Genomic DNA, 26,362 nt, shown 5'->3' with positions numbered 1-26,362 from the left:
CATTTCCCTCTAGATTGTAAGCTTGTGAGCAGGGCTCTCTCCACCAAATGTATCGGTTTGTCTTAGTCTGTCAATTCTTGTCTTATATCCCTTGAATTTATGTATTGTATTAAGCGCTGCGTAAACTGTTGGCGCTATATAAATAAAGGATAATAATAATAATAATATTCAGGCTTCTTATGGTTCCTCTAGGGAAGCCTGAGGAACGGTCAGGAATCGCTCTAGGTGAGAAGACGGATCCTTTATCCAAAATACTTCTGGTCCCCAGCGTTTGGGATGCGGGACGCTCAACCTCTGTTCCAGGGGAACTGCTTTTAGCATGTTTAAAATCAGCGCATTGGATGATCAACAATAATGATGTCACCAACACTTTTTAGAAACCTTTTAAACAATAAAAGAAATGTTCACGTGTATTTGGACAGATGTATTGTGGGCAGAGTCTTTCATTTAGTGATTATTTCATTATATTTAATGCTACATAATTGTTTAGATGATTAAACCATGAAAGGCAAATATTTTTCAAAATCATTTAAGGAAGCTTAGTTAGAATGCCACCTGTTGATTCCCGAAAAAAACACTCAGAGACGCTATTGAAGTTCCAATTCCAAAATGTACATTGTCCTTTGTTGTTAAAATAATATTTAAACGTAGACTGGTATCTGTGTGCCGCGTTACATGGATGGGTTTGTTCGAGTGCATGGCGGGAGTCATATGCTCTTCAGTGTACTGTATGTGTGCTTGCAGGAGAAGTGGGTTGAGCTGCTGATTGGCTGCCTTAAACTGTCAAAACCAGTGTAAATAGTAGATCACTTGGGGAGCTCTGGAGCTGCAGCTTCTTCTAGAGATATCAGAAACTTCGAAGTTTTATAGACATAACTTGTTGTATAAATAGCAGAATAGCCATTAAAATAGCCAAACCGTATGCTGTAGATGACTTTAATTGTCTGAAATTGTCTATATAATCCGCATTGATTGAGATTTATTCACCTTTGTGATAAATGCAATACCTCTTTTAATTTCTAATTTCTTTTTTTAAGGCTGAGACCCATTGGAACATGAAGCAGCGCTTTTGAGGGCAATGGAAACAATGAAACCGGTCACTGAGAAACGTGAAAGAGTCCTGACTTACAACGGGGAGGTCATTACATTTCAAATATCCCAAACTGCAGACGGTGCAAAAACCCACGTCTTACGCTTCTTCAGAAGAACCTTCAACTCCACCTCTGGAAAGTTCACGGAAACTGCTGCCGGGCAGTACGGTTTTCCAGCTGCTGTGTCTGCCGTTGAAATTGTAAATGCTGCTTGTGTTGCGGATTTTCGAAGTGGGCTGAAGGCCCCTTGTGTACTGCTGAACTCAAAGAGTAAAAAGAGAAGTTCAAGTCAGTCGAAAGTCCTCATGCTTGTGTTGCACGGTTCCAACGAGATGGAGTGTTGTATGGAGATCTCAGCAGATGCTGGAATTCAACAAGATGTTCAGGTGGCTGATGGACCAACTCTGTTATGGAGACAACAAGAACGCCTTTTCTATGCCTCGCCATCGACTTCGGGAGTTAGTACAGCTCCTGCCAGTTTTGCTGCCTTTCACTGGGTCGGCTCCATAGAGGAAGAACTAATTATCGTAGGAATAAAAAACACTAACTGGGGGGACGAATCAAGCTCATCCGCTGCTGAAAGGACACTTAAAAGTACTGAGTTTATGGTATATTCTGTTCCAAATAATAAAACTATATCCGGTACATACTTTGTACCCAACGCATACAGCCGTGTCATACGCTGCTTACATGTGTGCTCTTTACAATTAGCGGAGGGAAATTACGAGACATCGGTCGTAGCAGCGAGCGATAAACAACTGATCCTGTTCCGTAATGGAGTCCCAGAAGAGGTCTGCCAGCTCCCTTTTGAAAATCCTTGTAAGCTGCAAGTTGCATGCGCCAGCCGAGGGGATTTACTTTTTGTTGTTTTATTTGCTTCTGGTGACGCCTGTGCAATATGGAAGGACAGCTTGAAGGTATTTTCTCTTAAAACCTCGCTTTATTGCTATGGAATTTAGCAGAAGGGACGGTTATCCGGTTTGCTTACTTGCATTTCCAGATATTTCATTTTTAATTGAATTGATATATTTTGTATTTAAAAAAATATATATACTCTGTTAGTTTTCCAGTAAAAGTAAGCCGAATATCTATATGCGATTATGATATGTAATACATATATATATATATATATATATATACTGTTCAGTGTTAACATATATGAAGCACGGACTTCTTGTATCCATCTGTGTCTAAAGGCCGTGCCTATGGAGGGCGAACATGTTTTAGCCTCTGCTGGAGGCCTCTAGGACTGGTGGGCTGCACTGAAATCACTTGGATGCATATGAACGAGGCAAACAGATCTTATTTCATAACTGTGTCCAATCATTTTCACTATGTCCTCTAATAGATTTTCCCAAAGATGCCCAAATCTATCGGCTTGGATGGAGGGTCTGGGCGTAGTGCTCTGTAATAATCCTGGTTAGTGACGGCAGCAGAGATTTGTAGTCGGGAAATATTGTGTGGACTGAGCACAAGTTCTTTCTTGTCCCTTGGAAAGCATGGCTGTGGCCCCCATGTGCACAGGCACTATTGTATCCCATGCAGTTTCTTTTCAATGTGGTCCATGAGATGTGAATTGGATTTGAGTCAGCGGTAGTCTCTCTCCTGCTCGCAGTATGTGATCGCATCACTAAGGTCTCGTGCACCAGGTTATGGCCACTCATAAACCAGTAAGCGACATGACGAGAAATACTGTGCCAACAGATGCCCGAGTAACGAGTTCCAGGCTAGTCCTTGCCAGAAAAGCAGGGTGTTGGTCGAATTAATGGTCGAATTCTCCTCAGAAAGAGTTTTCTTTATTTTAGATCTTGCGCATAATCGAGACAAGGCACACAACAAACAAAAGTCGAAGCGTTGTCTAATTACATATTTTGATTACATGGTTTATATAACTTCTTATACTTCTTATCTGCTTCTAATAGCATGCATCATTCTGATTGGTTACTTTTCAAGCAGGTTACACCTCTTAGTAGATATGTTGGCGCAACTCGTGCATATGTCATAGACTAGACATTTTCTACGGTCTTGGTCAGCAATAATATTTATGATAACATAAGCATTTTTCTAACACGGGGTCCAGTACAGGTTCCCACACAGGGTCAAAATCCATTGTAAGTAAAATGCTTCTGCAACTGCAGCTTTTCACTTCACTGGCTTTTCACAACCAAATGCACATAGATGGCACGTTGGAAAACTTAATGCAGCGAGCAAACATATTGCTTGGTAGCAAGAACTGGCTAAAGCAGGACGAGACGTCCCCTAAAAACAAATGTTAAATTGGTACTGCAATTATTGTTCTCATTTGCGAAGGTAGTAACTGAAGGGCCGGGTGCGATGAAACGAAGGGCCGGGTGCGATGAAACAAGCCACAAAGACTCTTCTTGTGCTTGCCAATGTAGCTGCGCTTTATTTTTTTCCGTGTGGCAATGTGTGTCTTTCCGTGTGGCAATTCCGTGGATCATGTAAGTGATCCTGGCTGTATTTAGGCAAGTGGGTTTTTCTTTACCTATTAATAGCATTTTTCAGATTTTTTTTTTTACTTTGTTAACAAAAAACTCCAGCACTAGCTGCCACAGTGATAGAATTAGTTTCAGCTATTTGCTGCCCTGGTGACAGTTCCTGTTCTGTTGACTTTATGGATTCTCCAAGGAAAACATCATGTACGGTAGATATGTTTAAGCAAACCATGAAATGCAACTGCGTGTGAGAAAAGAAAATGAACAAGAACATGTCTGTTACACGTTACAGTAAAACACTGAAGCCAAATGTCTGACCTTTCTGTTAAGTCAGTTAAACTTATTGAACTCGCTTTGGGTATCCATTTCTGCAGAACTTATTACAGTGCGACCATATAATAAATACTTTACATTTCCTGTGCGACAGGTATCTGCAACTTGGCGACACGTGAGGGATATCCTGGTGGATGATTTTCTTGGCGTGGGATTTGATCAAATACTTACGCTATTTATGGATGATCCATCTGCTCTGCAAGAATTCACATTAACAGACTGCAGTGAAATTAACTATCCAGTAAGTCTAATATTCCCATACCTGGGTAACTAGTAGCCTTTCGGTTGTTCTACAACAACTCACATCACTCTCAGCCGGCTCCAGCCATTGCATTGTGATATAAATTGTAGTTAAATGAAATCTATTTCATAATCATAAATGATTTTGTATGTTTCCTATGTTCTGCTCTAAACTCCAGCTCTTCTGCTTACAAGCATAATTTTAACCCTCTGGTGGTTGTATGTCATTTAGTATGAAAATGTGAGGCAGGGGCGCCCAATCTGCGGCCCTCCAACTGCTGCAGGACTACATCTCCCATCCTCCTCAGCCAGCCTCTTAGCTGTAGTCCTGCAGCAGCTGGAGGGCCGCAGGTTGGACGCCCCTGATTTGAGGGCATATATAGTTTGAGATTTACTATAGATGAAAAGTAGTAGATTGAAAACTCCCTTTTTATATAAAGTGTTCTGTTCAACAGCTTGAAAAGTCAGCTAATGGATTAAGATGATGTCATTTTTTGAGGAATAGGTTTGCCTATAGACTATTTTAATCATATTGGATGCTGCAGTATAACGACTGTGATCCATAATGTACAGCTGATTAATAATGTGTGGTCATTTATTGGGTGTAATAGTCATTTCTTGTTGCCCTGTGCCAAAAGTGTTTGGACGTCATGGTTTTCTTTTAATGTTTAGGCGGACACGTTAAGTAACAAAGAACCGGCTGAAGAGGAGTTTCATGAAAACCGCTTCCGCACTGTTCAGGCACTGGAAGCGAGATTGCAGGTATGATTTCACATTTAAAAGTGCTTTTCCACCCACTGAAGATATTCGAAGGCTGTAACAGGACATTGACCTGTTAATGCGGGATTATATTGGTTGTATCCCTGTTATTAGGTTTTCTCTGTTTTGTTTATCTTATTGATATGATAAATAATGTAATTTATACATTAAAACATATTTGCTCAATTGAAAGAAGACCCCCCCCAAAATTTGAATATTAATTTAGGAAAAATGAAAAAGCCTGAATATAAGACGACCCTATAGGAAAAAAGATTTAATAGTAAACACTAATTCACATGTAAACTATTTTTTTATATTTAATAAAAGCTATGGTTGAGAAAAATGCATTCTTGTTTTCATTTCCTTTTATTTGCCAACATGCCCCCTAGTTATGCACATCTGTCTCCATTTATGCGCATCTGCCCCCAGATTTGACACTCTGCCCCCTCAGATATGCCTTATACATCCTATATGCCACTCTGCCCCCCCTCCCAATTTACCAATGCATCCCCAGACTTGTCCCTCTTGCTTTAGACTCCCTCCCTGGTGTCTAGTGGGGGCAGACGGTGAACATCCGCGAAATGCGCTTCTACCCAGCACTTCTGCAGGGCTTCTATAACTGAGCACCGGAAGGAGGATCCAGGTCCCCTGCAGTGCTGCGGGGGATCCTCCTCTCCCTGGCAGCCGGTGAACATCTGTGCAATCTGCGCAGACAACCTCCGCAGGTGCCTAGAACTTCGGCAGGGGCTTCTATTATTTTTTGGACTGTAGCATGTTGTATTTTCACCCTTGTTTCCATCTATGTGTATTCAGAATCACCGTGTGGTGTGTGTTTAAATGTTACTTCCCTAATCCCTTGACTGTGTGTTTTCGTCATTGTTGAATGTGCGATGAGGTAAGTCTAGTGTTGAAAATAGGGGAATGATTTATCAAGTACCAAAATGTTGCTCTGTGTTCAGCAAGCTGGGGGAAGATACCCTACTGTAAGAGCTGCCAGGTGATATTAGCACCCCTTCCACTCCATCCATGCATAGGTATCTCTGGGAGTAGGAGAGCCCCTAGGAGTCATGAAACTTGTCAGTCCTAAAGTTCTGCTTCATGTCTCAGAAAAATTCCAAATGTTGCAAACCTAAGCGCCTTAGCAACAGATGTATCCAATAAAGAACATATTAAATGTATGAACGAGTACGAACATCAATAAACAGTTCCAATCATTATGGCCCCCATATGTTAGGGAAATCTCAGATTGAAATGCTTTATAAGGTGAATCCACAATTCCGTTATCTGCTGCTGGAAACTTTAGCAGAAAAGTAAACCAACCGGCTTGCCATTTGTTTAACACAATACTTTGTCTTAGTTGGAGTCCCCCCCCCCTCAGGTTTCCCTACACAATCTGAAAGGGATAAATCTAGTTTCCACAGTTCCAGTATTATGTGGTTGTCCCTGGTTAATTCATAGCCTAACCATTCCTCTTCGTCAAAGGTAGATAATACATTGATCAAGGTTTATTACTGAGGCTTCGCGCAGATCCCATAGTTCATTACTGTAATCAAGTGCACATGGAACAATGCAGGGCATAATCAATGTATAGGTTTTATGTTTTCATAGATATTTCAGTGTTCTGAAGCATATATTCGGTGTCAGGGGTATTCTATATTTTTCTTACAAACACTAGTCAGTATTGGCCGCCAAAATCTATATGGTGAAAATGCCTTATTTGTTCTGAAAGAGAGCGCATGGGTCCTCTATGTGTGTAGAGATTCTCCCACCAGGGGTTGAAAAATATTTGTTGATTTTAGAAACTCCTCAAACACATGCGGCATCCATGAAATAGAATTATATTCCAGCAATCCAGCAAATCTGTGGTCTGGCAACTAAATGGTTACGATTGTGTGACTTTTGCACATAATAATGTGTTTTGCAGGATTGTGCAATACTCTTACCACTAGAACTGACCTATTGCTACTTTTATTTTAAGAATAATTAACGTTAGTACAGCATATTCTTGTAAACAATGTTTTTCAAGAAATATTAACTGGCACATTTTTCATGAAAGATGAGATTTTGACCAATTTAGAGCAATATAGAACTTTTTTTTTCTCAAATGCACTTCTAGGATTTAGACATCTGTCCAAATAGATACCAACATTTTTCTTTTTCCCATTACAACTAGCCTACCTCAGGCATTTAATAATGCACCTTTTTGGAGTTCAGTATAGAGGGGTTTATATTACATAAGGATGAAGTAGCATTGTGTGCAACCACCTCCGATTGTCCTCACAGAAATAGGCAACCAACAAGTGATTCTTTAACTATGACTCATGACATTACATTTATTTATATAGCGCCAGCCGATTATGTAGCGCTGTTACAACAGAGTCAATAGAATACTTTAAAATCACACATCATAGCAAACTGGTATAAAAGAAGAGGGCACTGCTCTTGTGAGCTTACAATCTAGTCGGTGGTGAAGTGGGAAGTGACACAAAAGAAGAGGGCTGCTTGGATGATGAGGATGAGTTGGTAGAGTCAGGGTGATCCGGAGAGGGTGTTGGTCAATCAGATGGCTTGATTTGGATGATGACTGAGAGTGCTAGGAGGAATGGTTGTACTTCTTGAAAAAAGTGATTTATTTCAGAGAGCTTTTGAAAGTCATGTACGAGGGAGATTGAACAAGGAAAGGAATTCCAGAAAAGGGGTACAGGTGAAATCCTGAATTCTGGGGTGGTAAGAGAAAATGAGTGTAAAAGAGAGACTCGGGTCATAAGAGGAACAAAGAGGGCGGTCAGGGGTGTATTTGGATAAGAGGGTAGAAATGTAGGGGGTGTGGAGTTGTTAAGGGTTCTGTAGGTCATGGTGAGCCAATGCGATTGGCATAGTGAAGCAACAGATGAGGAACGGTGACTGAGAAAGATTAGTCTAGCTGCAGTGTTGAGGATGGATTGGAGCGGTGGGAGAGGGGGGATCAATTAGTAGGGAGTTGCAATAATCAAGATTGTGATATCACAAGGGAGCGGGTTAGCATTTTGGTTGTTTCTTGTGTGAGGAATGTGCAAATTCGGGAAATATTTTTCAGGTAAAGGCGGCAGGATTTGGTGAGGGACTGGATGTGAGGGATGAAGGAGAGAGCAGAGTCAAGTGTAACACCAAGGCTGCGAGCTTGGTCTGTGGGTTGGATAGTGGAGTTGTCAACAGTGATAGAGATGTCGGGAGTTGGGGACAGCGAATGACTGAAGTACCATAAGCTCAGTCTTTGTGATGTTAAGGTTTAGGTAATGCAATGCCAGAAAGATAGTTGGTGAGACGAGTTAGAAGAGTGAAATGTCCGCAGAGGAGATATAGATTATGGTGTCATCTGCATATTGGTGGTACTGGAAGCCAAAGGAAGATATGAGTTGTCCAAGTGAAGAGGTGTAGATAGAGAAGAGTAGAGACCCAAGAACTAAGCACTGAAGGAACACCAAGAGATAGCAGTAGTGTGGAGGAGCAGGTTCCAGTGAATGAGACAATTAAAAAGTACGGTCAGAGAGGTGGGATTTGGACCAGGAAAGAGCTGTGGCATAGACATGAAGGGTTTGTAGAAGGAGAGGGTGGTCAACTGTGTCAAAGGCTGCAGAAAGGTCTAACAGTATAAGTAGTCACAAGTGGCCTTTTGTTTTAGCAGCATGGAGGTTGTTAGTGATTTTAGTGAGTGCGATCTCAGTTGAATGCTGTGAAGAGAAGTCAGATTGTGGATGGTCAGGCAAGGATTATATGTTGATCTTTCCAGTAGCTTTGATACCAAGGAGAGCAGGGGAACTGTACTGTAGTTTGATGGGGATGTGGGACCAAGGGAAGGTTTCTTTAGGACGGGAGAGATAATAGCATGTTTAAATGAGAATGTGCCAAACTTTTACGATAAAGGTGATAAAAATGCTAATAGAATTGTCGGGTTGACTTTAGTGAAATTAAAACATTGAGACAAGTTTGCATTTTCTGTTTTCGTTGCTGATTTTTAAGAAAGCCTTTTCCTGTATGAAACATTTTCATAAATTTACCACATAGAAAACTTTCAAAATCCAGGGCTAAAGTCGCCACCTAGCTAGTATTTTAATGGGAGTCTACCCAAAAACATAGCTCACACCTAGAAATAATTCTAAAATAACAAAATAAGGTTTAATCCCATGCTTTCTGCGCCTATTGAAATATTTTTTTCAACAGCTGATGACTTGGAAACGGCTTTCTGTCCTTTCTGCCCAGAGGCATTTATACAGCAATATTCAATATGTGTCCATAATCAGATCTGGCTGATCTAATCATATCCTCTATGCATGATGGCTGCAACATATCCGCTTCCACAGTATGTGAAGACTACCCATGATAATACTTTCTCTTCTGCATATAAATAACTTTTTATAATCTCAGAATAGTGGCATAAATATTTTAAATAAGCTTTATGTTGTGTTAAAATGTTGAGACATCATTTATGTTCCTTCGAAATCATCAGGGGACAGGTATTTTTTTAAGGACCGCCTACAGCAGAGGCATCGGTTTTAGTGTTTGTTAGTTATATTATGATATACTACTAGTTATATTTGATGTGGACAAACCTACTACAAAGGAAACGTTTGCTAAAATGTGTCACAAGAGGCGTCACATCTTAACAGTGTTGCGTCAAAATAAAATATTGCAATTTAGAGCAGATATATGATATGTTTGATTTCTTATTGTACTGTTTCCCTACCAACATGGGTTTCCACATTATCTACTACCATAGGAATATATATTGCACAGTGGCAAGAAAAAGTAAGTGAACCATTTGGAGTGACCTGGTTTTCTGCATTAATTGTTCATAAAATGTGATCTGACCTACATCTAAGTCACAATTATAGCCAAACACAGTATACTTAAGCGAATAACATAAAAACTTAGATAAATATCATATTTCATAAATCTATACTTAAATGCTGGTAATTCCAAAGGGTTCACTTACCGTATTTGCTTGATTTTAAGACGACCCCCAAACTAATTTAGGGAAAAAAGAAAAAGCCTGAATATAAGACTACCCTATAGGAAAAAAGTTTTGCTAGTAAATATTAATTCATGTAAACTATTTTTTCATATTTAATAAAAGCTATGATTGAGAAAAATATTTTGTTTTTATTTCCTTTTATTTGCCCACCCAGTTATGCACATCTGGCCCCAGAAATATATAACCTCTTATTTGACACTCTGCCCTATGATGTGCCTTTTAACCCTCTATATGCCACTCTGCCTCCAGAAATGTCTTATACCCTCCTATATGCCACTGTGCCCCATGATATGCATTTTATCCCCTATATGCCCCTCTGCCCCATGATATGCCTTATACCTCTATATGCCACTCTGGCATACATTTCTGGAAGTGTGTGTGTGTGTATATATATATATATAACTGCTAACGGCAATCACACTCCTATCAAGCCCAGGCAGCCAGTACATGCTGGAACCTGGGGATGATGATAGGAGTGTGATTACAGCCATGCTACCACCCCCCCTTTACACATCCATGCTGTCACACACACAAATATGCATTCATTCCATTAATCACACATACCTGCTCATTAACCCTCCCCCACCCCCTTACCTGAACTGCAGATCTCTCACTCGCAGTCTTCTGCAGGGGCCCGGCTGCTTCCCTTTGCAACTTCTCTTGTCCTGCCCCCAGAGGAAGGAGGGGGACGGAGTCATGTGGCGACTCTGCTGGCTTCCTGTTCTCCTGGTGCTAGTACAAGAGATGCTGTTTGGGACCAAAGCATTGGTAAGCAGCCTGACCCCAGCAGACTTTTTTTTTCCCAGCTATTTGAGGTCTGATTAGAAGATGACCTCGATTATAAGACGAGGGGTATTTTCAGAGCAAACCTCGTCTTATAATCAAGCAAATATGGTACTTTTTCTTGCCAGTGTACATATAATCAGAATTTTTCCATATAACAAAGTTTTTTTGATGCCAGTCTATCAAAGACCTAGGAATTTTATTTTTACCAAGGAAAATAGATTTCTCCATATTGGTGAAATAAAAGGCATCGCTTTGAAGGCCCCCATGGAACAAGCAGTTGGTGATTCCTGATACTAATTTTTAAGAGAAATATTTCAAAACACGCTACCCGTCTATAGTGGTAAAGTGATATATATATATATGTGTGTGTGTATCTGTGGCGTATGTGGTTATTTTATGTTTGACTCTCTTCTCCCGTCCTCAAAGGCTGGTTTGCTGTCACTTGAAGAATTGCAATATGATTTGCAAGTGAAAGACAGAGTCTTCACGTCATCGTGTGAGGCCTTAATAAACATGGTCCAAGGCAAGGAAGGGACTGTGCAACCTGAAGAGAAGGTACAAGACGTGCAAGCGGGAAGCAACAGGAGAAAATTAAGATATTGCCTGTGAAGTCAATGACGACTTTAAAACCATTTAGTAATTTTTTTTTTCTATTTGTATGATTATGTTTATCTTCCAGATGTTCTCTTCTCTTACAGGAGGGTCTGGTTTCTCTTTGGGATGATGATGGGGGAAATTGCCCCTACTCGGCCCCTGTAGATACATGCTTCTCCTCTGCCGTTCCTGATTGTTTCGTCGAGAAGGTGTGGCAGCGTATTATTGATGATGTACTAGTAGTTGGTGTGAAGCTAAATAGTTCTGTATCTATGTAAGTAACATGTATAAGCCGTGTATTTTGATGAAATAACATTTTTTGTATCACTGCAAAGATTAATTATAATTAATATTTAAAATGATTCCTTGTATATCACCCTACCAATACGTTTTTTTCTTTTATTATTAATTGGAATGCATTGTTGTTTTGTTTTTCTGCAGGTTACTGTGTGATGTAGGTTTATCACTTATAATGGATGAAGAACTAGCTCCACTGTCCCCAGTTACAATGTGTCAAACTAATGTGCTAAAATTGGCCCTCAGCTCCTCTCTGGTTTCTGCCTACCAGGAAGAACCATTGGCAAAAAACCAAAGACTCTCCTGCTACATCAGGGATAATCTTTCAGGGGACTGCTTAAGAATACCATGTTCTCCATCCTATCAAAATGATTTGGAACACACAGTAACTGCTGTCACAAAACTGTCTCCACTGTTGACACTTAATAACACTAGTTGTGTGTTACTGCTTCACGCCAGGAGGAAAAATCAACCTGACTCTTTGCTAAGAAGCAAGAAGCTGATCGTACCATGTGGGAAAATTTCTCTAAGCCTTGAAGATGTTTTAAAAGGGAACCATACAGTAAATTTATTTGAACACTGTCAAGGTAAATTTATAAGATTCAGTAGAGAGTTTCTCTAAATTATTCAACACAGCAGGGACGCAATCCTTTTTATTTACTAGCTTCAGAAACTGTTTAAAAAAAAAAAAAGAAAATTCTTGTGTGAACGTATTAGATCCACTGAGAGTTAAAATATGCCAAAAACGCATATGTTGTAACTGTTTCTGTATAACGGTTACCTATGAAAACATAAATAATGATATGCCAACCTTCCAAAGCTGTTGTACCAGAACTCCCACAGACCTCGGCCAGCCTCATATGCAGCCATGGGCTAGTAGGGTTTTCTGGGAGCTAAAGTTTAGCACAGGGATGGATTTACATCTCTGGACAGGAGCTAAAATGGATCTTTCCTACCATATAAAAAAATGTGATAGGAACAATCTGGTCCCCAAATTAATTTTAATGTATGTTGAGTCCATTTTTTAGACTCTGGTGCATTTTTCTCCAAACAAATGAGAACAGTCATTCTTTAGTTATCGGAGTTCAAAAGAATTGGTCTTATGTCTTATTTAACTCCTCTGCCAGCTGTCTCTACTGAAAGCAGAAAAGGCTGGAAATATTTGAACACCAATCCCATATATTTTATTGCAAGCTCATGTGTCCATACACCACACCAGGGGGATAACTAGAAATGTATGTGCCATCTTTGCCCCCTAACAGCTTGTCTGTGCTCCCAAACAGCCTGCCTATGCCACCACTTTTGTTGCTGCAAATACGGTATGGAAAAACAATAAATTTTTTTACGTAACAAGGGTCATTGTCCTTTTATTTTATGTAACATCATATTTGCTTTGTGCAGCAGTGAAATCATTGGCTTTGGAGTGAAGGGAAACTGCTGACTTGTTGAATGAGGGAACAAAAGCAATTATTGTGAAATCTCATGAATGTAATGTTATTTTGTTTTAATCTGCCTTTAGGTGAGGACAGCGTGGAAGATATTTTTGCTGTTCTATCTGCATTTAAGAAACAGTCATTTCATCTCTTATCTCCTGACTGTACTTTGACATCAGTGAAAGTTTGGCTGATGGGGCAAATGCAAGGGGCGCCCCTAAAGCACATCCCAGAAATCACATGCATTCGTAAACCAGGACGCCTGCAGGGTACACTTTTCATCTGGAATCTAAAGAATCCCTGTGAAGGAATTCTTACCGTGTTTTACAGGTATTGATGTTTATGAATTTATTATTCAGTGAGCTTTCTAGACCTGATGTTAAATGCATATGAGAGTCAATTTAGTAAATCTGTGCCGTTATTGGAATGAATTGTTCCCATTTGACTCCTCTCCCAGGTAGACATCTCTACTGGACATGTGCAGATGGGCCAAAAAGGCTTCAGACAAATTTTTCCCGTTTCCTGCCCATTAGTTTCTGGGAAAATCTGAGGGGCATTTTAAATTTGGAAACTAAATTTGTTGTCTGACGCCCCGATTTGCTCTCTGAATGTCTCCATACCTTCTCTGCCATCTTGGTGATAGTTCACGCAAGGTTATTGTACAGCAAAATGGCAAAGCTTCCGGTGAAGTCCTCTTCCTGATTCTCCAATCAAGCAGAGGACATCACCAGAAGCTCTGCCATGTTGACAGAAGTACACACAAGGTTGTCTTAGGGCAAAATGGCGGAGCTTCTGTGACGTCGACTCCCCTATCCTCCAATCAGGGGGAGAGAGGACATCACCGGAAGCTCCACTATTTTGTTGGAAGTTTATACAGTGCTTTGTTAGGGCAAAATGGTGGAGCTTCCGGGGACGTCCTCAACCCTGACCCTTCATTCGCGGTAGAGGATGTCAGACGAAGCTCCACCATGAATGTTATCTAAATGCTGATGTTTTGCTACCAAAACTAGGTTATGTTGTAGTTATATCATCTCAACAACACTTTGAGAACAGCGTGAGAGTGGCTGGAAATAGTTATACATTGAAACCTGCCAGAATATGGAAGACATACTTCTGCTCTCTGTTTAAAGTGCTCTAAACAGGTTTATACCTAGTAAGCACCTTGGAAATGTGAGCCAAATATTTTTTTTTTTCTCTTTAGTTACCATATCACACTCTCGGTAAACAGTTATGTTACCTAACTCCAAGGCTAGGCTTTTCCTGTTGAGATTTTACGCTGGGACACATAAATATGCAAACATTACCCTTGGTCTAAGCCTACTTAATTTTTAAGGCGTTTATCCTGCATCTAGTATTTGCACCATAACTCTTGGAATACTGGGTGTTTCATACAACAGTGATATTGCTACAAAAAAAAAGAATTCGTTTTTTTGGCTCAGTCCTACCAAATCACAGAAGGACAAAACATTATAGTTTTGGCTTTCCCTATGGCATTATTCACAGGGGATGTTTAGTACAGTAGGAGACATTCAATATTTTTTGCACCATAAGTACAACTGGTAGTAAATTTGCAGTCGTCTTCATATTTTCAGACTGTAGTATAACTGTTGTGATTGCATTGTTTGTCAATTCAATATCTGTTTTCTTATATACAGAAATAAATGTGAAAACCGATAAGAACCATTCAACTTATGCAGTTTGCATGTTTTTCCTGATTCCAAAACTCAGACCTGAATCAGTCTTTGCTCTCATCTTTATGGCTGTCCAATGCATGTTTATTTTCCCTCTCTGTTTTAACATCTACCACTTTTGCTCGGAGACTGTTCCACTTATCTACCATCTTCTTTACATTACAGCTAAACCTTTGACCCTTTAGTTCTTGATTATATATGTGTGTGTGTGTGTATGCATATATTTGTTTCCCCCTCTGGCTTTAGTAATGTGTAATATTTTAATTTTTTTGTAGAAACAATTCAATATTGCTGCAGTGCCTTCACAGTCTAAAATCTGTTCTTCCTCCAACATGTGTGATCAACACCACAGTGCCAGAGGGCAAAGACTGTCTAACTGCCAGATTGGCACAGTCTCTTGAAGAGGAGCTGCTTGCCCTTAGAAGCTCTGTATCTTCCGCAGAAAGTATACTTGAAAAAGAGTCGAGATGTAAAAAGAGGAACAAAACCTGTAGCACAATAGATTCTTTGTCTGACACGAGGGCACGGGTGCAGCAGTACAGACGAGAACTCCAGACTGAGCAGATGCAAAGTGACCTGGAAGCTCACCTAACTGTAGATGGTGATCTGCACAGGCAAAACTTGCTGGAAATAGCAGAAATTCAAATGAATTCTGACAGCCTTGCATGTAGATTGGCTAAAATGTAACATGCATGCCGAATTCATTGTCATTCGGTGTTCTGTAAATAGTTAAAACTGCTTAATGAAAGTGTCTTTAAACAAGACTCACCTTGGCCAAAGTAATATGTGTACCATAATCTGTATCAAATGCTATATCTTTAGAGTTTTAGTACCAGGTTTGTGGTAATGTGTAATTGGAATTTTTATTTTTACGATAAAACATTTACGATGTGTAGCAAGTTTTGCTTTAGCATCAATACACAAAATAGAGCAGTTAAAAAAATAAATCATTATATCAGAACTTGAGAATTACTCTGAAATTCATATATGTTTTCCTGTTTTTATGTTTGGGGTCATTTCATGCTGCACAATAAATTTGGTGCCAATCAGATGCCTCCCTGATGGTAATGTATGATGGATACATTTTCACTCCTCAGTCCAGAGCACCTGCTGCTATTTTTCTGAACCCCGGTTCTTGTGCTGTCATCAATAGTTGAGTCACTTGGCCTTGTTTCCACATTGAAGGTTTGGGTATTTTGGCCACAAGTCCCCCATAAAGACCGCTTCTGACCAGACCTCTCCCGACCGTAATATTGGGTATACCAGGGTCCCACTGTTTTCTGACAGTGCTGAGCTGATGGCAGTGCTGGACATCTTTCAATCGCAAAGCGAACTAACCATGATGTGTCTTTCCTTGGTCAACCACTGTGTCTATGTTCCTCAATATGCCTGTTTCTTTGAGCTCCTTTAAAATAATTTGGACAGAACATCTAAAAACCCATTTGCCTTGACATTTCTGCGTGGAAGAGACCTTGCTGATGCGTAACTACCTTGTGTCTTGTTGCTGTGCTCAGTATTGCCATAGTGTATGACTTTTGAAATTAAGCCGTCTTCAGCAGCCTCACCTGTTAGTGACTTTGGTTGTTCACCCAGTTTTATTCTGCCTACACGGCTGTTTTTTTTTCAGTCTTTTAACCTACACATAGAATTGATAATCAGTAGCATTTAATTGTTTAATGTAGGGCTGCAACTAACGATTATTTTAATAATCGATTAGTTGGCCGATTGTTTTTTCGATTAATCGATTAATCGGATAAAAAAAATGCAAATGCTTATTTTACTGACATAATAAAAGCTACAAGAACCCAAACACAGTGTTTCTCAAACTAGGTTTTAATACAAAGCTATTAGTAAATATTAATTCATATGTTAACTATTTTTCATATTTAATAAAAACTATGAGAAAAAAGCCTTGTTTAAATTTTTTTTATTTACCAAACTGCCCCCGGTTATGCACATCTGACCCCCAGCTTGCCACTATGCCCCCATATATGCCTTATACCTCTTATATGCCAGATTCCACTGTGCCCCCAATATGCCTTATACTCCTTATATGCCAGTGATATGCAACTGAGCCCCCTGATATGCCTAATATCGATATGCCTTATACCCCCTATATGCCCTAAAATTTATAATACCCCCATTCACCACTATAACTCACCCATACACCACTCTGGCTCCTCCCCCCTCCCATACACCACTCTGCCTCCTCCCCCTCCCATACACCACTCTGCCTCCTCCCCCCTCCCATACTCCACTCTGCCTCCTCCCCCCTCCCATACACCACTCTGGCTCCTCCCCCTCCCATACACCACTTTGGCTCCTCCCCCTCCCATGCATCACTCTGCCTCCTCCCCCCTCCCATACTCCACTCTGCCTTCTCCCCCTCCCATACACCACTTTGGCTCCTCCCCCTCCCATACATCACTTTGCCTCCTCCCCCTCCCATACTCCACTCTGCCTCCTCCCCCCTCCCATACTCCACTCTGCTTCCTGTCAGCAACGGAGGTTCACAAGACACCAGGGAGCCGGGTAGAGAGGCGTATGGGAGAGGGAGGAGCCAGAGTGGTGTATGGGAGGGTAGCTCCCATACACCCCTCTGACTCCTCCCCCCTCCCATACACCGCTCTGCCTCTCTTCCCGGCTCCGTTACTGACAGGCACTTTCACTGCAGCTTCATAGAAGCCTCAGCATAAGTGAAGGTGAGTAACGGAGGCTGTCCGTGCGATGCAGACCCTCACCGGCTGACAGAGAGGATGATTCTCTGTCAGCCGGTGGGGGTCTGCACGATGCGCACAGACAGCCTCCGTTACTGCCCTTCACTTACGCTGAGGCTTCTATGAAGTCAGTAACGGAGTCGGGAGAGAGGCAGAGTGATGTATGGGAGGGGGGAGGAGTCAGAGGGGTGTATGGGAGGGGGAGAGAGACGGAAGTGAGAGACCGGCCGACAGTGAGGGGAATCCAGGTCCCCTGCAGCGTTGCGGGGGATCTGGATTCTAGTGTTATAATCCGATCTCTGTTTGAGGTCGGATTATATAAGGAGAGGAGTTTTTCAGAGCATTTGCTCTGAAAAAAACCTCTTTTTATAATCGATAAAAATCGTTGACAACGATTTTCATTATCGATTATTATCGATTTTATCGATTAGTTGTTTCAGCCCTAGTTTAATGATGCACCTAAATATATAACTACAAAATCCCTGACTTTGTGCAAGTGTACCTTTTGGAAGCATTTTTTCACACCTGCCTAAAACTTCTGCACAGTACTATATATTTGTGCTATAAAACCAAGTATTTACTGTTAATAAGACTTATCACAATCTCCCACTTGACATTCTTTGAACATCAATTCCATTAAAAACATCTCAAAGTCACAGCTGGGAAAAACACTCTTATTCAGGGGAAAATGTTTATTAAATATTTTGCTAAAAGCAATTATGTAACCATGTCTCTAATGTCTGGATTTTCATGAAGCAGCCTTGAAGGGGCCAGAAAAAAACCCCTTGATTGATTTTTATATTGCTTGCACTGAATTAATTTTCAGTGTATTCTACTGTGTACAAGTGATAAATGAATCATTCTTATACCTGGAGGGCAGAATTCTCTGAGCAAATAATGTTGAAACAACATAAATTCAATAAACAGATACTCTCTCGTATGCCTTTTTTTGTGGATGAACTGTTTTAATCTAGGTGCTAGAGGGGTCTTAAATCTGTTTCAAATACCCACTGACATAAAAGGTCTAAAGACAGAAGGCTTTGGCAGTCTTAGAGACTATGTCTATCCTGTAAGGGCACTTTAGAAGAAGCTCTCACTTTATACTTCATATTCTGACACCGACCAGTTTGGGACGGGCAATGCTGGAAGTGACAACTGAGAAGCCAACAGCATTTCAAGTGTCAACCAAGGAAGATGTGGGACTAATATTCCTGTCTCATAACGCGCAGATGCATAATGTTTAACGTAAGACTCTGCTAGAAGGAACCTTAGACTCTAGAAATTTAGCAAACACAGAGCCGAGTTCTGGATGCCCTTCTTTTTAACTTTTCTAAACAATCCTAGTTGCAGATGCTTCTGAAACAAGACAAGATGTTGCTATGTTACACTCAGTTTTCTAGTAAAGCCAAGGACAAATAGTATAGAAAAACCTGTAGTGAATTGAAAAATATCAATAATATCCATTATAATGCCAGCCATACACTTAGCATTGAAATATTCTGCAATGTTAACCTTTCACACAGATCTGACAATGTGAGCTAATTTTTCATAAAAGATGCCAGTAAAGTTTCAGATCTTTACTAAAGAGAATTATAATGCCTTTGAAAGAGTTTGTGTAAGAGGACTTTGGCTCCCACAGCCAAAGCCCCAGGAAGGGGGGATTTTATAATTCAACCCCGCAAAGTTCCTAGGCAAAGCAATAACCATGTCTTGGGATTTTGAAGGAATATTTGCCCGAAGCACTGCTCAAACTTCATATGGAAGCTTGGAGGAGGTGGTGTTGAATTCAGGATCTTAAGAAAGAGTAAACGGAACCAGAAGCTGCTCCCATCTTCTGAAGACCAAAAAACCCAGGTGTCGACAAACATTTGCCATACCCTTTGTAGTTAAACCAACAGGTTCCCGGTTATGGTACTGAGAGGAGTGTCTATGCATAAATACTAGAAGGGTATGACTGGTAGTATGTAGGCCAGGACAAAGTCATTTCATGTAATAAAGCAGCCCAAAACAGAAAGAGATAGTGGCGTATTCTGGCCTATATTCTAATATCTGTCTGTACACCTGCCTCACCTTCTGCAAAGGAGGAATCAAAGGAGCTAGGCCAAGACACAGTCCGCCTGCTGATTTTGATTTAACCAACGCCTGGTCCTCCCACAGCTATGTTGCAGCATCTCATGGTTGCTCTCCCTTGTTCCCCTCCACCCTCTTCTAGGCCTACCTGTTATATCGGTTTTGGCATACCTTAGACCAAATGGACCCTTAATATCTATATTTCTCCGTTCCACTAATCCTATTCATTTGCCCCTACCACAATTAATATTTCATATTCTGATACATCAAACGGTGAATAATGTGGTAGCAAGATGCTAAAATATTGACTTTTCAACAGGGCGTAACATCCATTGGTTAAGAAGAGAAGCTGCTCATTGCCTCCAGATGTGATCAGTCCAAGGCACAACCTCTTGAATAACTAATTGTTAAGAAGTGACACAGACTTGACAGAATTTTACATTAGCTATGTCTGTTTAATCTAATTGGAATTTCTTTATAGTAATTTGTTCCCAAGCCTACTTGGCACTTGTTTTGTTTTCTCTGTTTTGGTAATAAGTGACTTACAGGTTATGATTGAACAGATTGCTAAAAATATGTTATTTAGGTTTTATTTTATGTTTTCTACACCAATTCAATAATAAAAATTAAAAATAAGGAAACATGTCTAGTGGTGTATGATGCTGCCAATTTTTCATCACAGGCCCAGAGCTGTGTAACAGAGTTTTTGGCATAGAACAGTCTATGGTAATGAAAGCCTTGTCAAGTTAACTAAATAAATACACTCCTCTGATTTAAGCAAGATTTGTGGTTACGTGTAATTTGGATAGGTAGTAACGGCTCTGTCCCAAAGATAATGGGATTTGCCACAGAAGACAATATGTCAGCACAAACATATACATCGTGGCTACAAAGACCATTATAGCATAATACAAAACAGAATTAAAACCAGGTTTGTAGGGCTTTAATTATTAGGAAAACGTAGAATTAGAAAATTAAATGCCTACTTGCATTATGAAGCAATACCTGCATATGGATTGTAGTCAGTAATAAGGAGCAGTTCTAAGGAGCAATTACCATGGAAACCAAAAATATATTCCTGCTCTACTAAATATATATATATATACATTCACTAAGCACTTTATTAGGTACACCTTGCTAGTACCGGGTTGGGCCCACTTTTGCCTTCAGAACTGCCTTCTTTCTTTGTGGCGTACTTTCTACAAGGTGCTGGAAACATTCCTGAGAGATTTTGGTCCATATGGACATGATGGCATCACACAGTTGCTGCAGCTTTGTTGCATCTCCCGTTCCACCGCATCCCAAAGGTGCTCTATTGGATTGAGATCTGGTGACTGTGGAGGCCATTGGAGTTCAGTGAACTCATTGTCATGTTCAAGAAACCAGTTTGAGATGATGTGAGCTTTGTGACATTATCCTGCTGGAAGTAGCCATCAGAAGATGGGTACACTGTGGTCATAAAGGTATGGACATGGTCAGGAAAAATACTCATGTAGGCTATAGCGTTTAAACGATGTTCAATTGTTACTTATGGGGCCCAAAGTGTGCCAAGAATATGTCCCACATACCATGCCTGAACCGATGATACAAGGCAGGATGCCAGGCAACGTTCTTTCAGTCTTCCATTGTCCAATTTTGGTGAGTCTGTGTGAATTGTAGCCTCAGTTTCCTGTTGTTAGCTGACAGGAGTGGCACCCGGTGTGGTCTTCTGCTGCTGTAGCCCATCTGCTTCAAGGTTCAATGTATTATGCGTTCAGAGATGGTATTCTGCACACCTTGGTTGTAACGAGTGGTTTTTTGAGTTACTGTTGCCTTTCTGTCATATCGAACCAGTCTGCCCATTCTCCTCTGACCTCTGACATCAACAAGGCATTTTCGTCCACACAACTGCCGCTCACTGGATATTTTCTCTTTTTCGGGCCATTCTCTGTAAACCCTAGAAATGGTTGTGCGTGAAAATCCCAGTAGATCTGAAATTTCTGAAATACTCAGACCAGCCCGTCTGGCACCAACAGTCATGCCACGTTTAAAGTCACTTAAATCTCCTTTCTTCCCCATTCTGATGCTCGGTTTGAACCTCAGCAAGTTGTCTTGACCAATGCAGTGAGTTGCTGCCATGTGATTGGCTGATTAGCTATTTGTGTTACCAAGCAATTGAACAGGTGTAGCTAATAAGTTGCCAGTGAGTGTACATACAAATATTGCACATGTATATATACATATACAGAAAGAGCCATATTAATCTTGAGCAATTACCATGGCAACCAGTTCAACGATTGTTCATTATTTACATATATGCCACAGAAATCCTTGAAAGTTTCACATAGATCAAGCTCACACCCCCATGTTTTGTCTCTGATCCTGAATGTGTAGAAATTCTATAATGCATATCACACGATCATACGAGGCAGGTTGCAATTTTTTGCCGACAGTGAAGAGAGATTTTTAGCACAGTAAAGTGTCCCAGTTCATTGGTAGAAAACAAAACCCAGCAATTCACATAACCAACTTTCTCATTGAAACATATTGATCAAGATTTTAAAAGTTGCAAAATAACTGTAACCTAGAAGAATGTGTCATAAGACTTTATAATGCCTGTATAATGACTCATTTTTATAATGAGAATCCAACACATTTCAAGTAATTTACTGACACTCGAGGAACAAAAATTCCCCAAATGATTGAATTGCTAAGTTACATTAGCACGTCTTCACATGGAGACGGAGTCAGAAGTATCCGTAATATACCATAATGAGGCAGAATATGTATTTGTAGGCGTCAGCGAGAAACTAGTTATCCCTGACATTATTTACACGTTACATTTAGTAACAAAAGAAAATTGCGGTTGCCAAGACATTTTTATATATTTCAGATATTTTTTTGTACTGCTATTATTATATGAAAAACAACTTTTGTGAGACGGTCTCCAAGACATTACCTGCCGCACTGTTATATAAAGCCATTTTATCTGTAGGAATCATTATAAAATGTTCTAATGCCTCTTAATTCTGGAGTTCCAGACTCTATCCTATGAGGTATTATATGGGTAACCACTACAGGGCCCCCTGCTGGCATGTAATATGTCAACATGACAACTGGCATGTAATATGTCAACAGGACAACTATGTCATGTCAACATATTTTTTTAGCCCTGTTTCAATTGAATAGGATGTTTTGTCACCGTGTCCACATTCTCCATGTAGGAAAAATTAAGTTTGCTTCACTGTCAATGTTATAATAAAATCCGAACAGTTCCTTAAATATGGAGGGACCTCTTATCTTTAATAAGCTACATATCACTTTTTTTTCAAGGACTACCTCTTTAAGTAGACTTTTATGAAATGGGTTCCCCATCTTCTGTATCAACTAAATGTACAATATTTTTATTAGCATTTTATCTCTTTTTTTTTTCTTTTCATTTTTGCAGTCAGGAGCATATGGAACATATAAGATATCTATCAACCCTCGTAACACTTTAAGAACGTGTCAAAATATTTGGACATTAGTGTGCAAGCTTTCATGGAATTACCCAAATGTGAGCATCTGCTGAATATATTTAACTCTGTTATGTTTTTCAGATTTATTCAATTAATGCTCGGCGTTATAACCAGGGGTGGGCTGGCAACATCCAAGTTCAGGTAGCCCAATAATAAATCAGCCCCGAAAAAACATTCTGCAGACAACAAGCAATGCATACTATTCAGTCTTATCCAGAACACATTTACAGAATCGGAAAACCCACGGATTCAGTTATCATCTAAGTCTTTATTACTTATTTATTAACCCTGCTGGCTGTATATGTCATTGTAAGTAAAACACATGGAAAAGCTTCAGGTAGAAGCCTAAAATAATGAAATCAGAGCATCCCTTGGGGCAGTTGCCCCCATGCCAACTCTCCTTACTTATAATTGTGTATGTATATATGGCAAGTGGTGTTTCTCCTTAAATTATATAAAAAAAATTTAAAAAAACTTTAAATTAATATTAAATGGTGAAGATGATAATGCCAATTTTATTAAATAGCATTAATATCCTCATCTCTCTTGCATCCAAAGGGGTAACACACAGTTAATGTTTATCATTTATTCGTTACATAAAGAATAATGTTCTAAAGTAAAAATAATATAAAGTTTTTATTGGAAATTTTTTTATAATGAATTAAAAATTTGCCCTACCTTTTTGGAATATATTAATGCCATGTCCTGTCTGTTTGGATTAAAGTCCTTACTGGAAAATGGACACTTTATTGTGCATTACAGAGCATTATCAAAAACTGACCCTATTCCCCGGTATGAAAAAAAGCAGAGCTGTAGAATATTTCTGTCACCTTTCGTTAGCATGAAAAATCCAGTTATGACCTTAACGAGTTTAAATTAGCACAATGTACTTTAGTATACACTCGTAGGCCATTTTGGAACGTGGCACCATCGTCTCAAGCTGGAACCCTGTAGCAAAGAACATTTCTGTCAAGATTCGTCAGTTTAATCTGAATTCTTCTGCATTGTTATGCTTGTGTGAACTATTTTTGTTAAATATAAGAGTTGTCAATATTAATATAATGATCTCTCATAGAAAGGCTCAATGCTGCGTTATGTTTAGGTAGTGCAGCGTAATACTGTAATACTGTATATCATTTGGTATTGAAGGGTCTGTTGCCATAATATGTATAAAATATGTATAAAAGTCTTTAGTTAACGGAATATGCATTCTTTGGTTTGACTGGAAGGGAATATCCAAACAAATTCCAGGCATTTAAATATCTTCAGTATAAACATTCAGATTGTCCCCTCTTAGGCTGATTTTATAAGCGTGAGACCATATAGAATAACACAATATAACACAATAACACAGATACATTGCTCTTGTATCTGTATGTCAATCGCTGTATTGTACTTGTCGTTATATGTATCATTTTCCTCTTTGTACAGCGCTGCAGAATCTGTCGGCGCTTTATAAATAAAGTATAATAATAATATAAGTACATTTTCTGTCTAAGCAATGGTCTGTGCTATTACATCATGTGAAGATTTCTCAGTTTCTATGGAAAAAGCCAATCAGCACCTGATTTTAATTGACAAATAAGCATCACCTGAAATTAAAAAACATCTGACATTTAAATATTAGGAATTACGCTTAATGTAAAAAGCTCTTAATTGCATTTCTAATTTATTTTTTCCAAACCTTGCAATTGATCACTCGTGAAATCATTACCATTTTGTGTAACATTCTAAAGTTCAAAGACCACTGTTGTGTAGATAATTACACCCCTATAAGAATAATAGGTCATGGATGTACTGTATGTGATGATGTCATCAAGTAAAAGGTTGTAGTGGTCAAGACTTTTAAGCTATGTACTATATCAGTTTTTTTGTACAAAATAGCTCAACTATGTTTCACAAAAGAATGCTAACCCCCTAAAGAGATGATCCTGTTAACACCAGAAAAGTGAGATCCATATTTCTCATTAACAGAGTCCTCTTGAGAGCTCATCGAGCAAAAAAGGAAAATTAAGCAATGTTCTGTCAATGTTGCTCATGTACCCTTGGTATTATATTTCTTATTTATTAGTGCATTTTATGTGATGTTGGTTTGTTATACCAATGATAGAATGCAAGTCTTAAGTAATATTCCTTGTTTAAATTAAACCTTATTGATTTTCTAAAGTTATCTATTTGCCGGTAAAATGGAAATGCACAAAGCTTGACATTGAAATTATATATCTTGAAATAATATTGAATTTGTAAAATGCTTTACAGGTCAACTTCACTGTACGATGTGTTTAAATCAAACTAGTTCTAGACAATTCTATATGGTTAAGTGAAAAATCTTTTTCATTTAATCATTTTGTTAATTATATACATATATATATATATACCCCAGGAATTAAAAAAAATGAAAGCATTGGAATGGTGTCTCCCAGCTCAAATGTTAGATGTTAATGTGCTTCCCTGCTAGACTTGTGCACATGAACCAAAAAGATTCTGACACATTTTTCGTTTTGTTTTTTATCCATTCGTTTTCAGTTTGGACGAAATTTGGAGGGCTTGTTTGTTTCACTTTTTTCACTCTCACATTTCTCTTAATTTCCCCCTACCTTCTCCACCAACCGCTTCCATGTCCCTGTGTCCTTTTCAACATCTCCGCTTCTTGTCTTGCCTCCCTTTGTTCTTCTCTATTCTTTCTCGGTCCGTGTCTCTTCACTGCATTCTCCAGTGTTCCTGGAAAACGGTGCAGACACTGTGTGCCCCATGGGGACAGCCTCTACCCCATTCCTCTAATCAGGGGTGAGGTTGTCCCCATGGTTGGGGAAGCACTCTGGTCAGGTCAGGTTAATGGAGTGGATAGCAGGCAAAGTGGACCAAGAAAGAAGGCACAAGAAAGAAGCCGGAAGAACAAGAAGAGGGAAGACAAGCAGAGAGGTTGCAGAAAGAGACAAGGACATAGAAGTGGTCGGCTGGGAGGGTATGGAGACATTAAGAGAGCGTGAGAGACTTTGAGAAAATGGGAGTGAGGGCCGTTTGTTTCATTCGGGGCCGGCCCTTGTTTACAGACATCTTATACCAATCCACAAAATTGGCAGGTTTTGTTAAAATTTAAATCTAAAGTCTATTCCCTTTTCCTTTGTGGAAAAGAAACGATTGCAGCCACTGCAGCCACCACTGTCCCCCTTTAGCACGTGCCAAGCCGCCGTTGTTTTCCCCTAATTGTACAGTCAAGAAGTTTATGTAGTGTGCAAGCAGCTGAAGAAAGTCTTAAGGCAGACAATAAGTTTGGAAACCAATGCGATGTAATTAAAAAGAAAAACCTCCATGACCAATAACTTGCTGTTGTAGTCCTCTTGTTCCTACATACACTAGCCCACCTTCAGTAGTAATTACTGATTG

At 39.6% G+C, this 26,362-nt stretch overlaps 1 protein-coding gene across 1 annotated transcript; it reads left to right on the top strand.

Moving 5' to 3' along the window:
* Positions 1–1,078: 1,078 nt before the first annotated feature.
* LOC149286041 (Fanconi anemia group B protein-like) lies at positions 1,079–15,378 on the top strand. Its single transcript, XM_089494392.1, has 9 exons — positions 1,079–2,008; positions 3,975–4,125; positions 4,196–4,218; positions 4,811–4,882; positions 11,103–11,231; positions 11,375–11,544; positions 11,712–12,148; positions 13,087–13,330; positions 14,967–15,378. Exons 1-9 carry the CDS (start codon positions 1,079–1,081, stop codon positions 15,376–15,378), a joined length of 2,568 nt encoding a protein of 855 aa, XP_089350518.1.
* Positions 15,379–26,362: the final 10,984 nt, after the last annotated feature.

The sequence above is a fragment of the Sceloporus occidentalis genome, unplaced genomic scaffold (assembly GCF_023333645.1).
Source record: "Sceloporus occidentalis isolate IW3139 unplaced genomic scaffold, rSceOcc1.0.p SCAF_72, whole genome shotgun sequence".
Classification (NCBI taxonomy): domain Eukaryota; kingdom Metazoa; phylum Chordata; class Lepidosauria; order Squamata; family Phrynosomatidae; genus Sceloporus; species Sceloporus occidentalis.
This window is presented reverse-complemented; position numbering and strand designations above follow the sequence as displayed.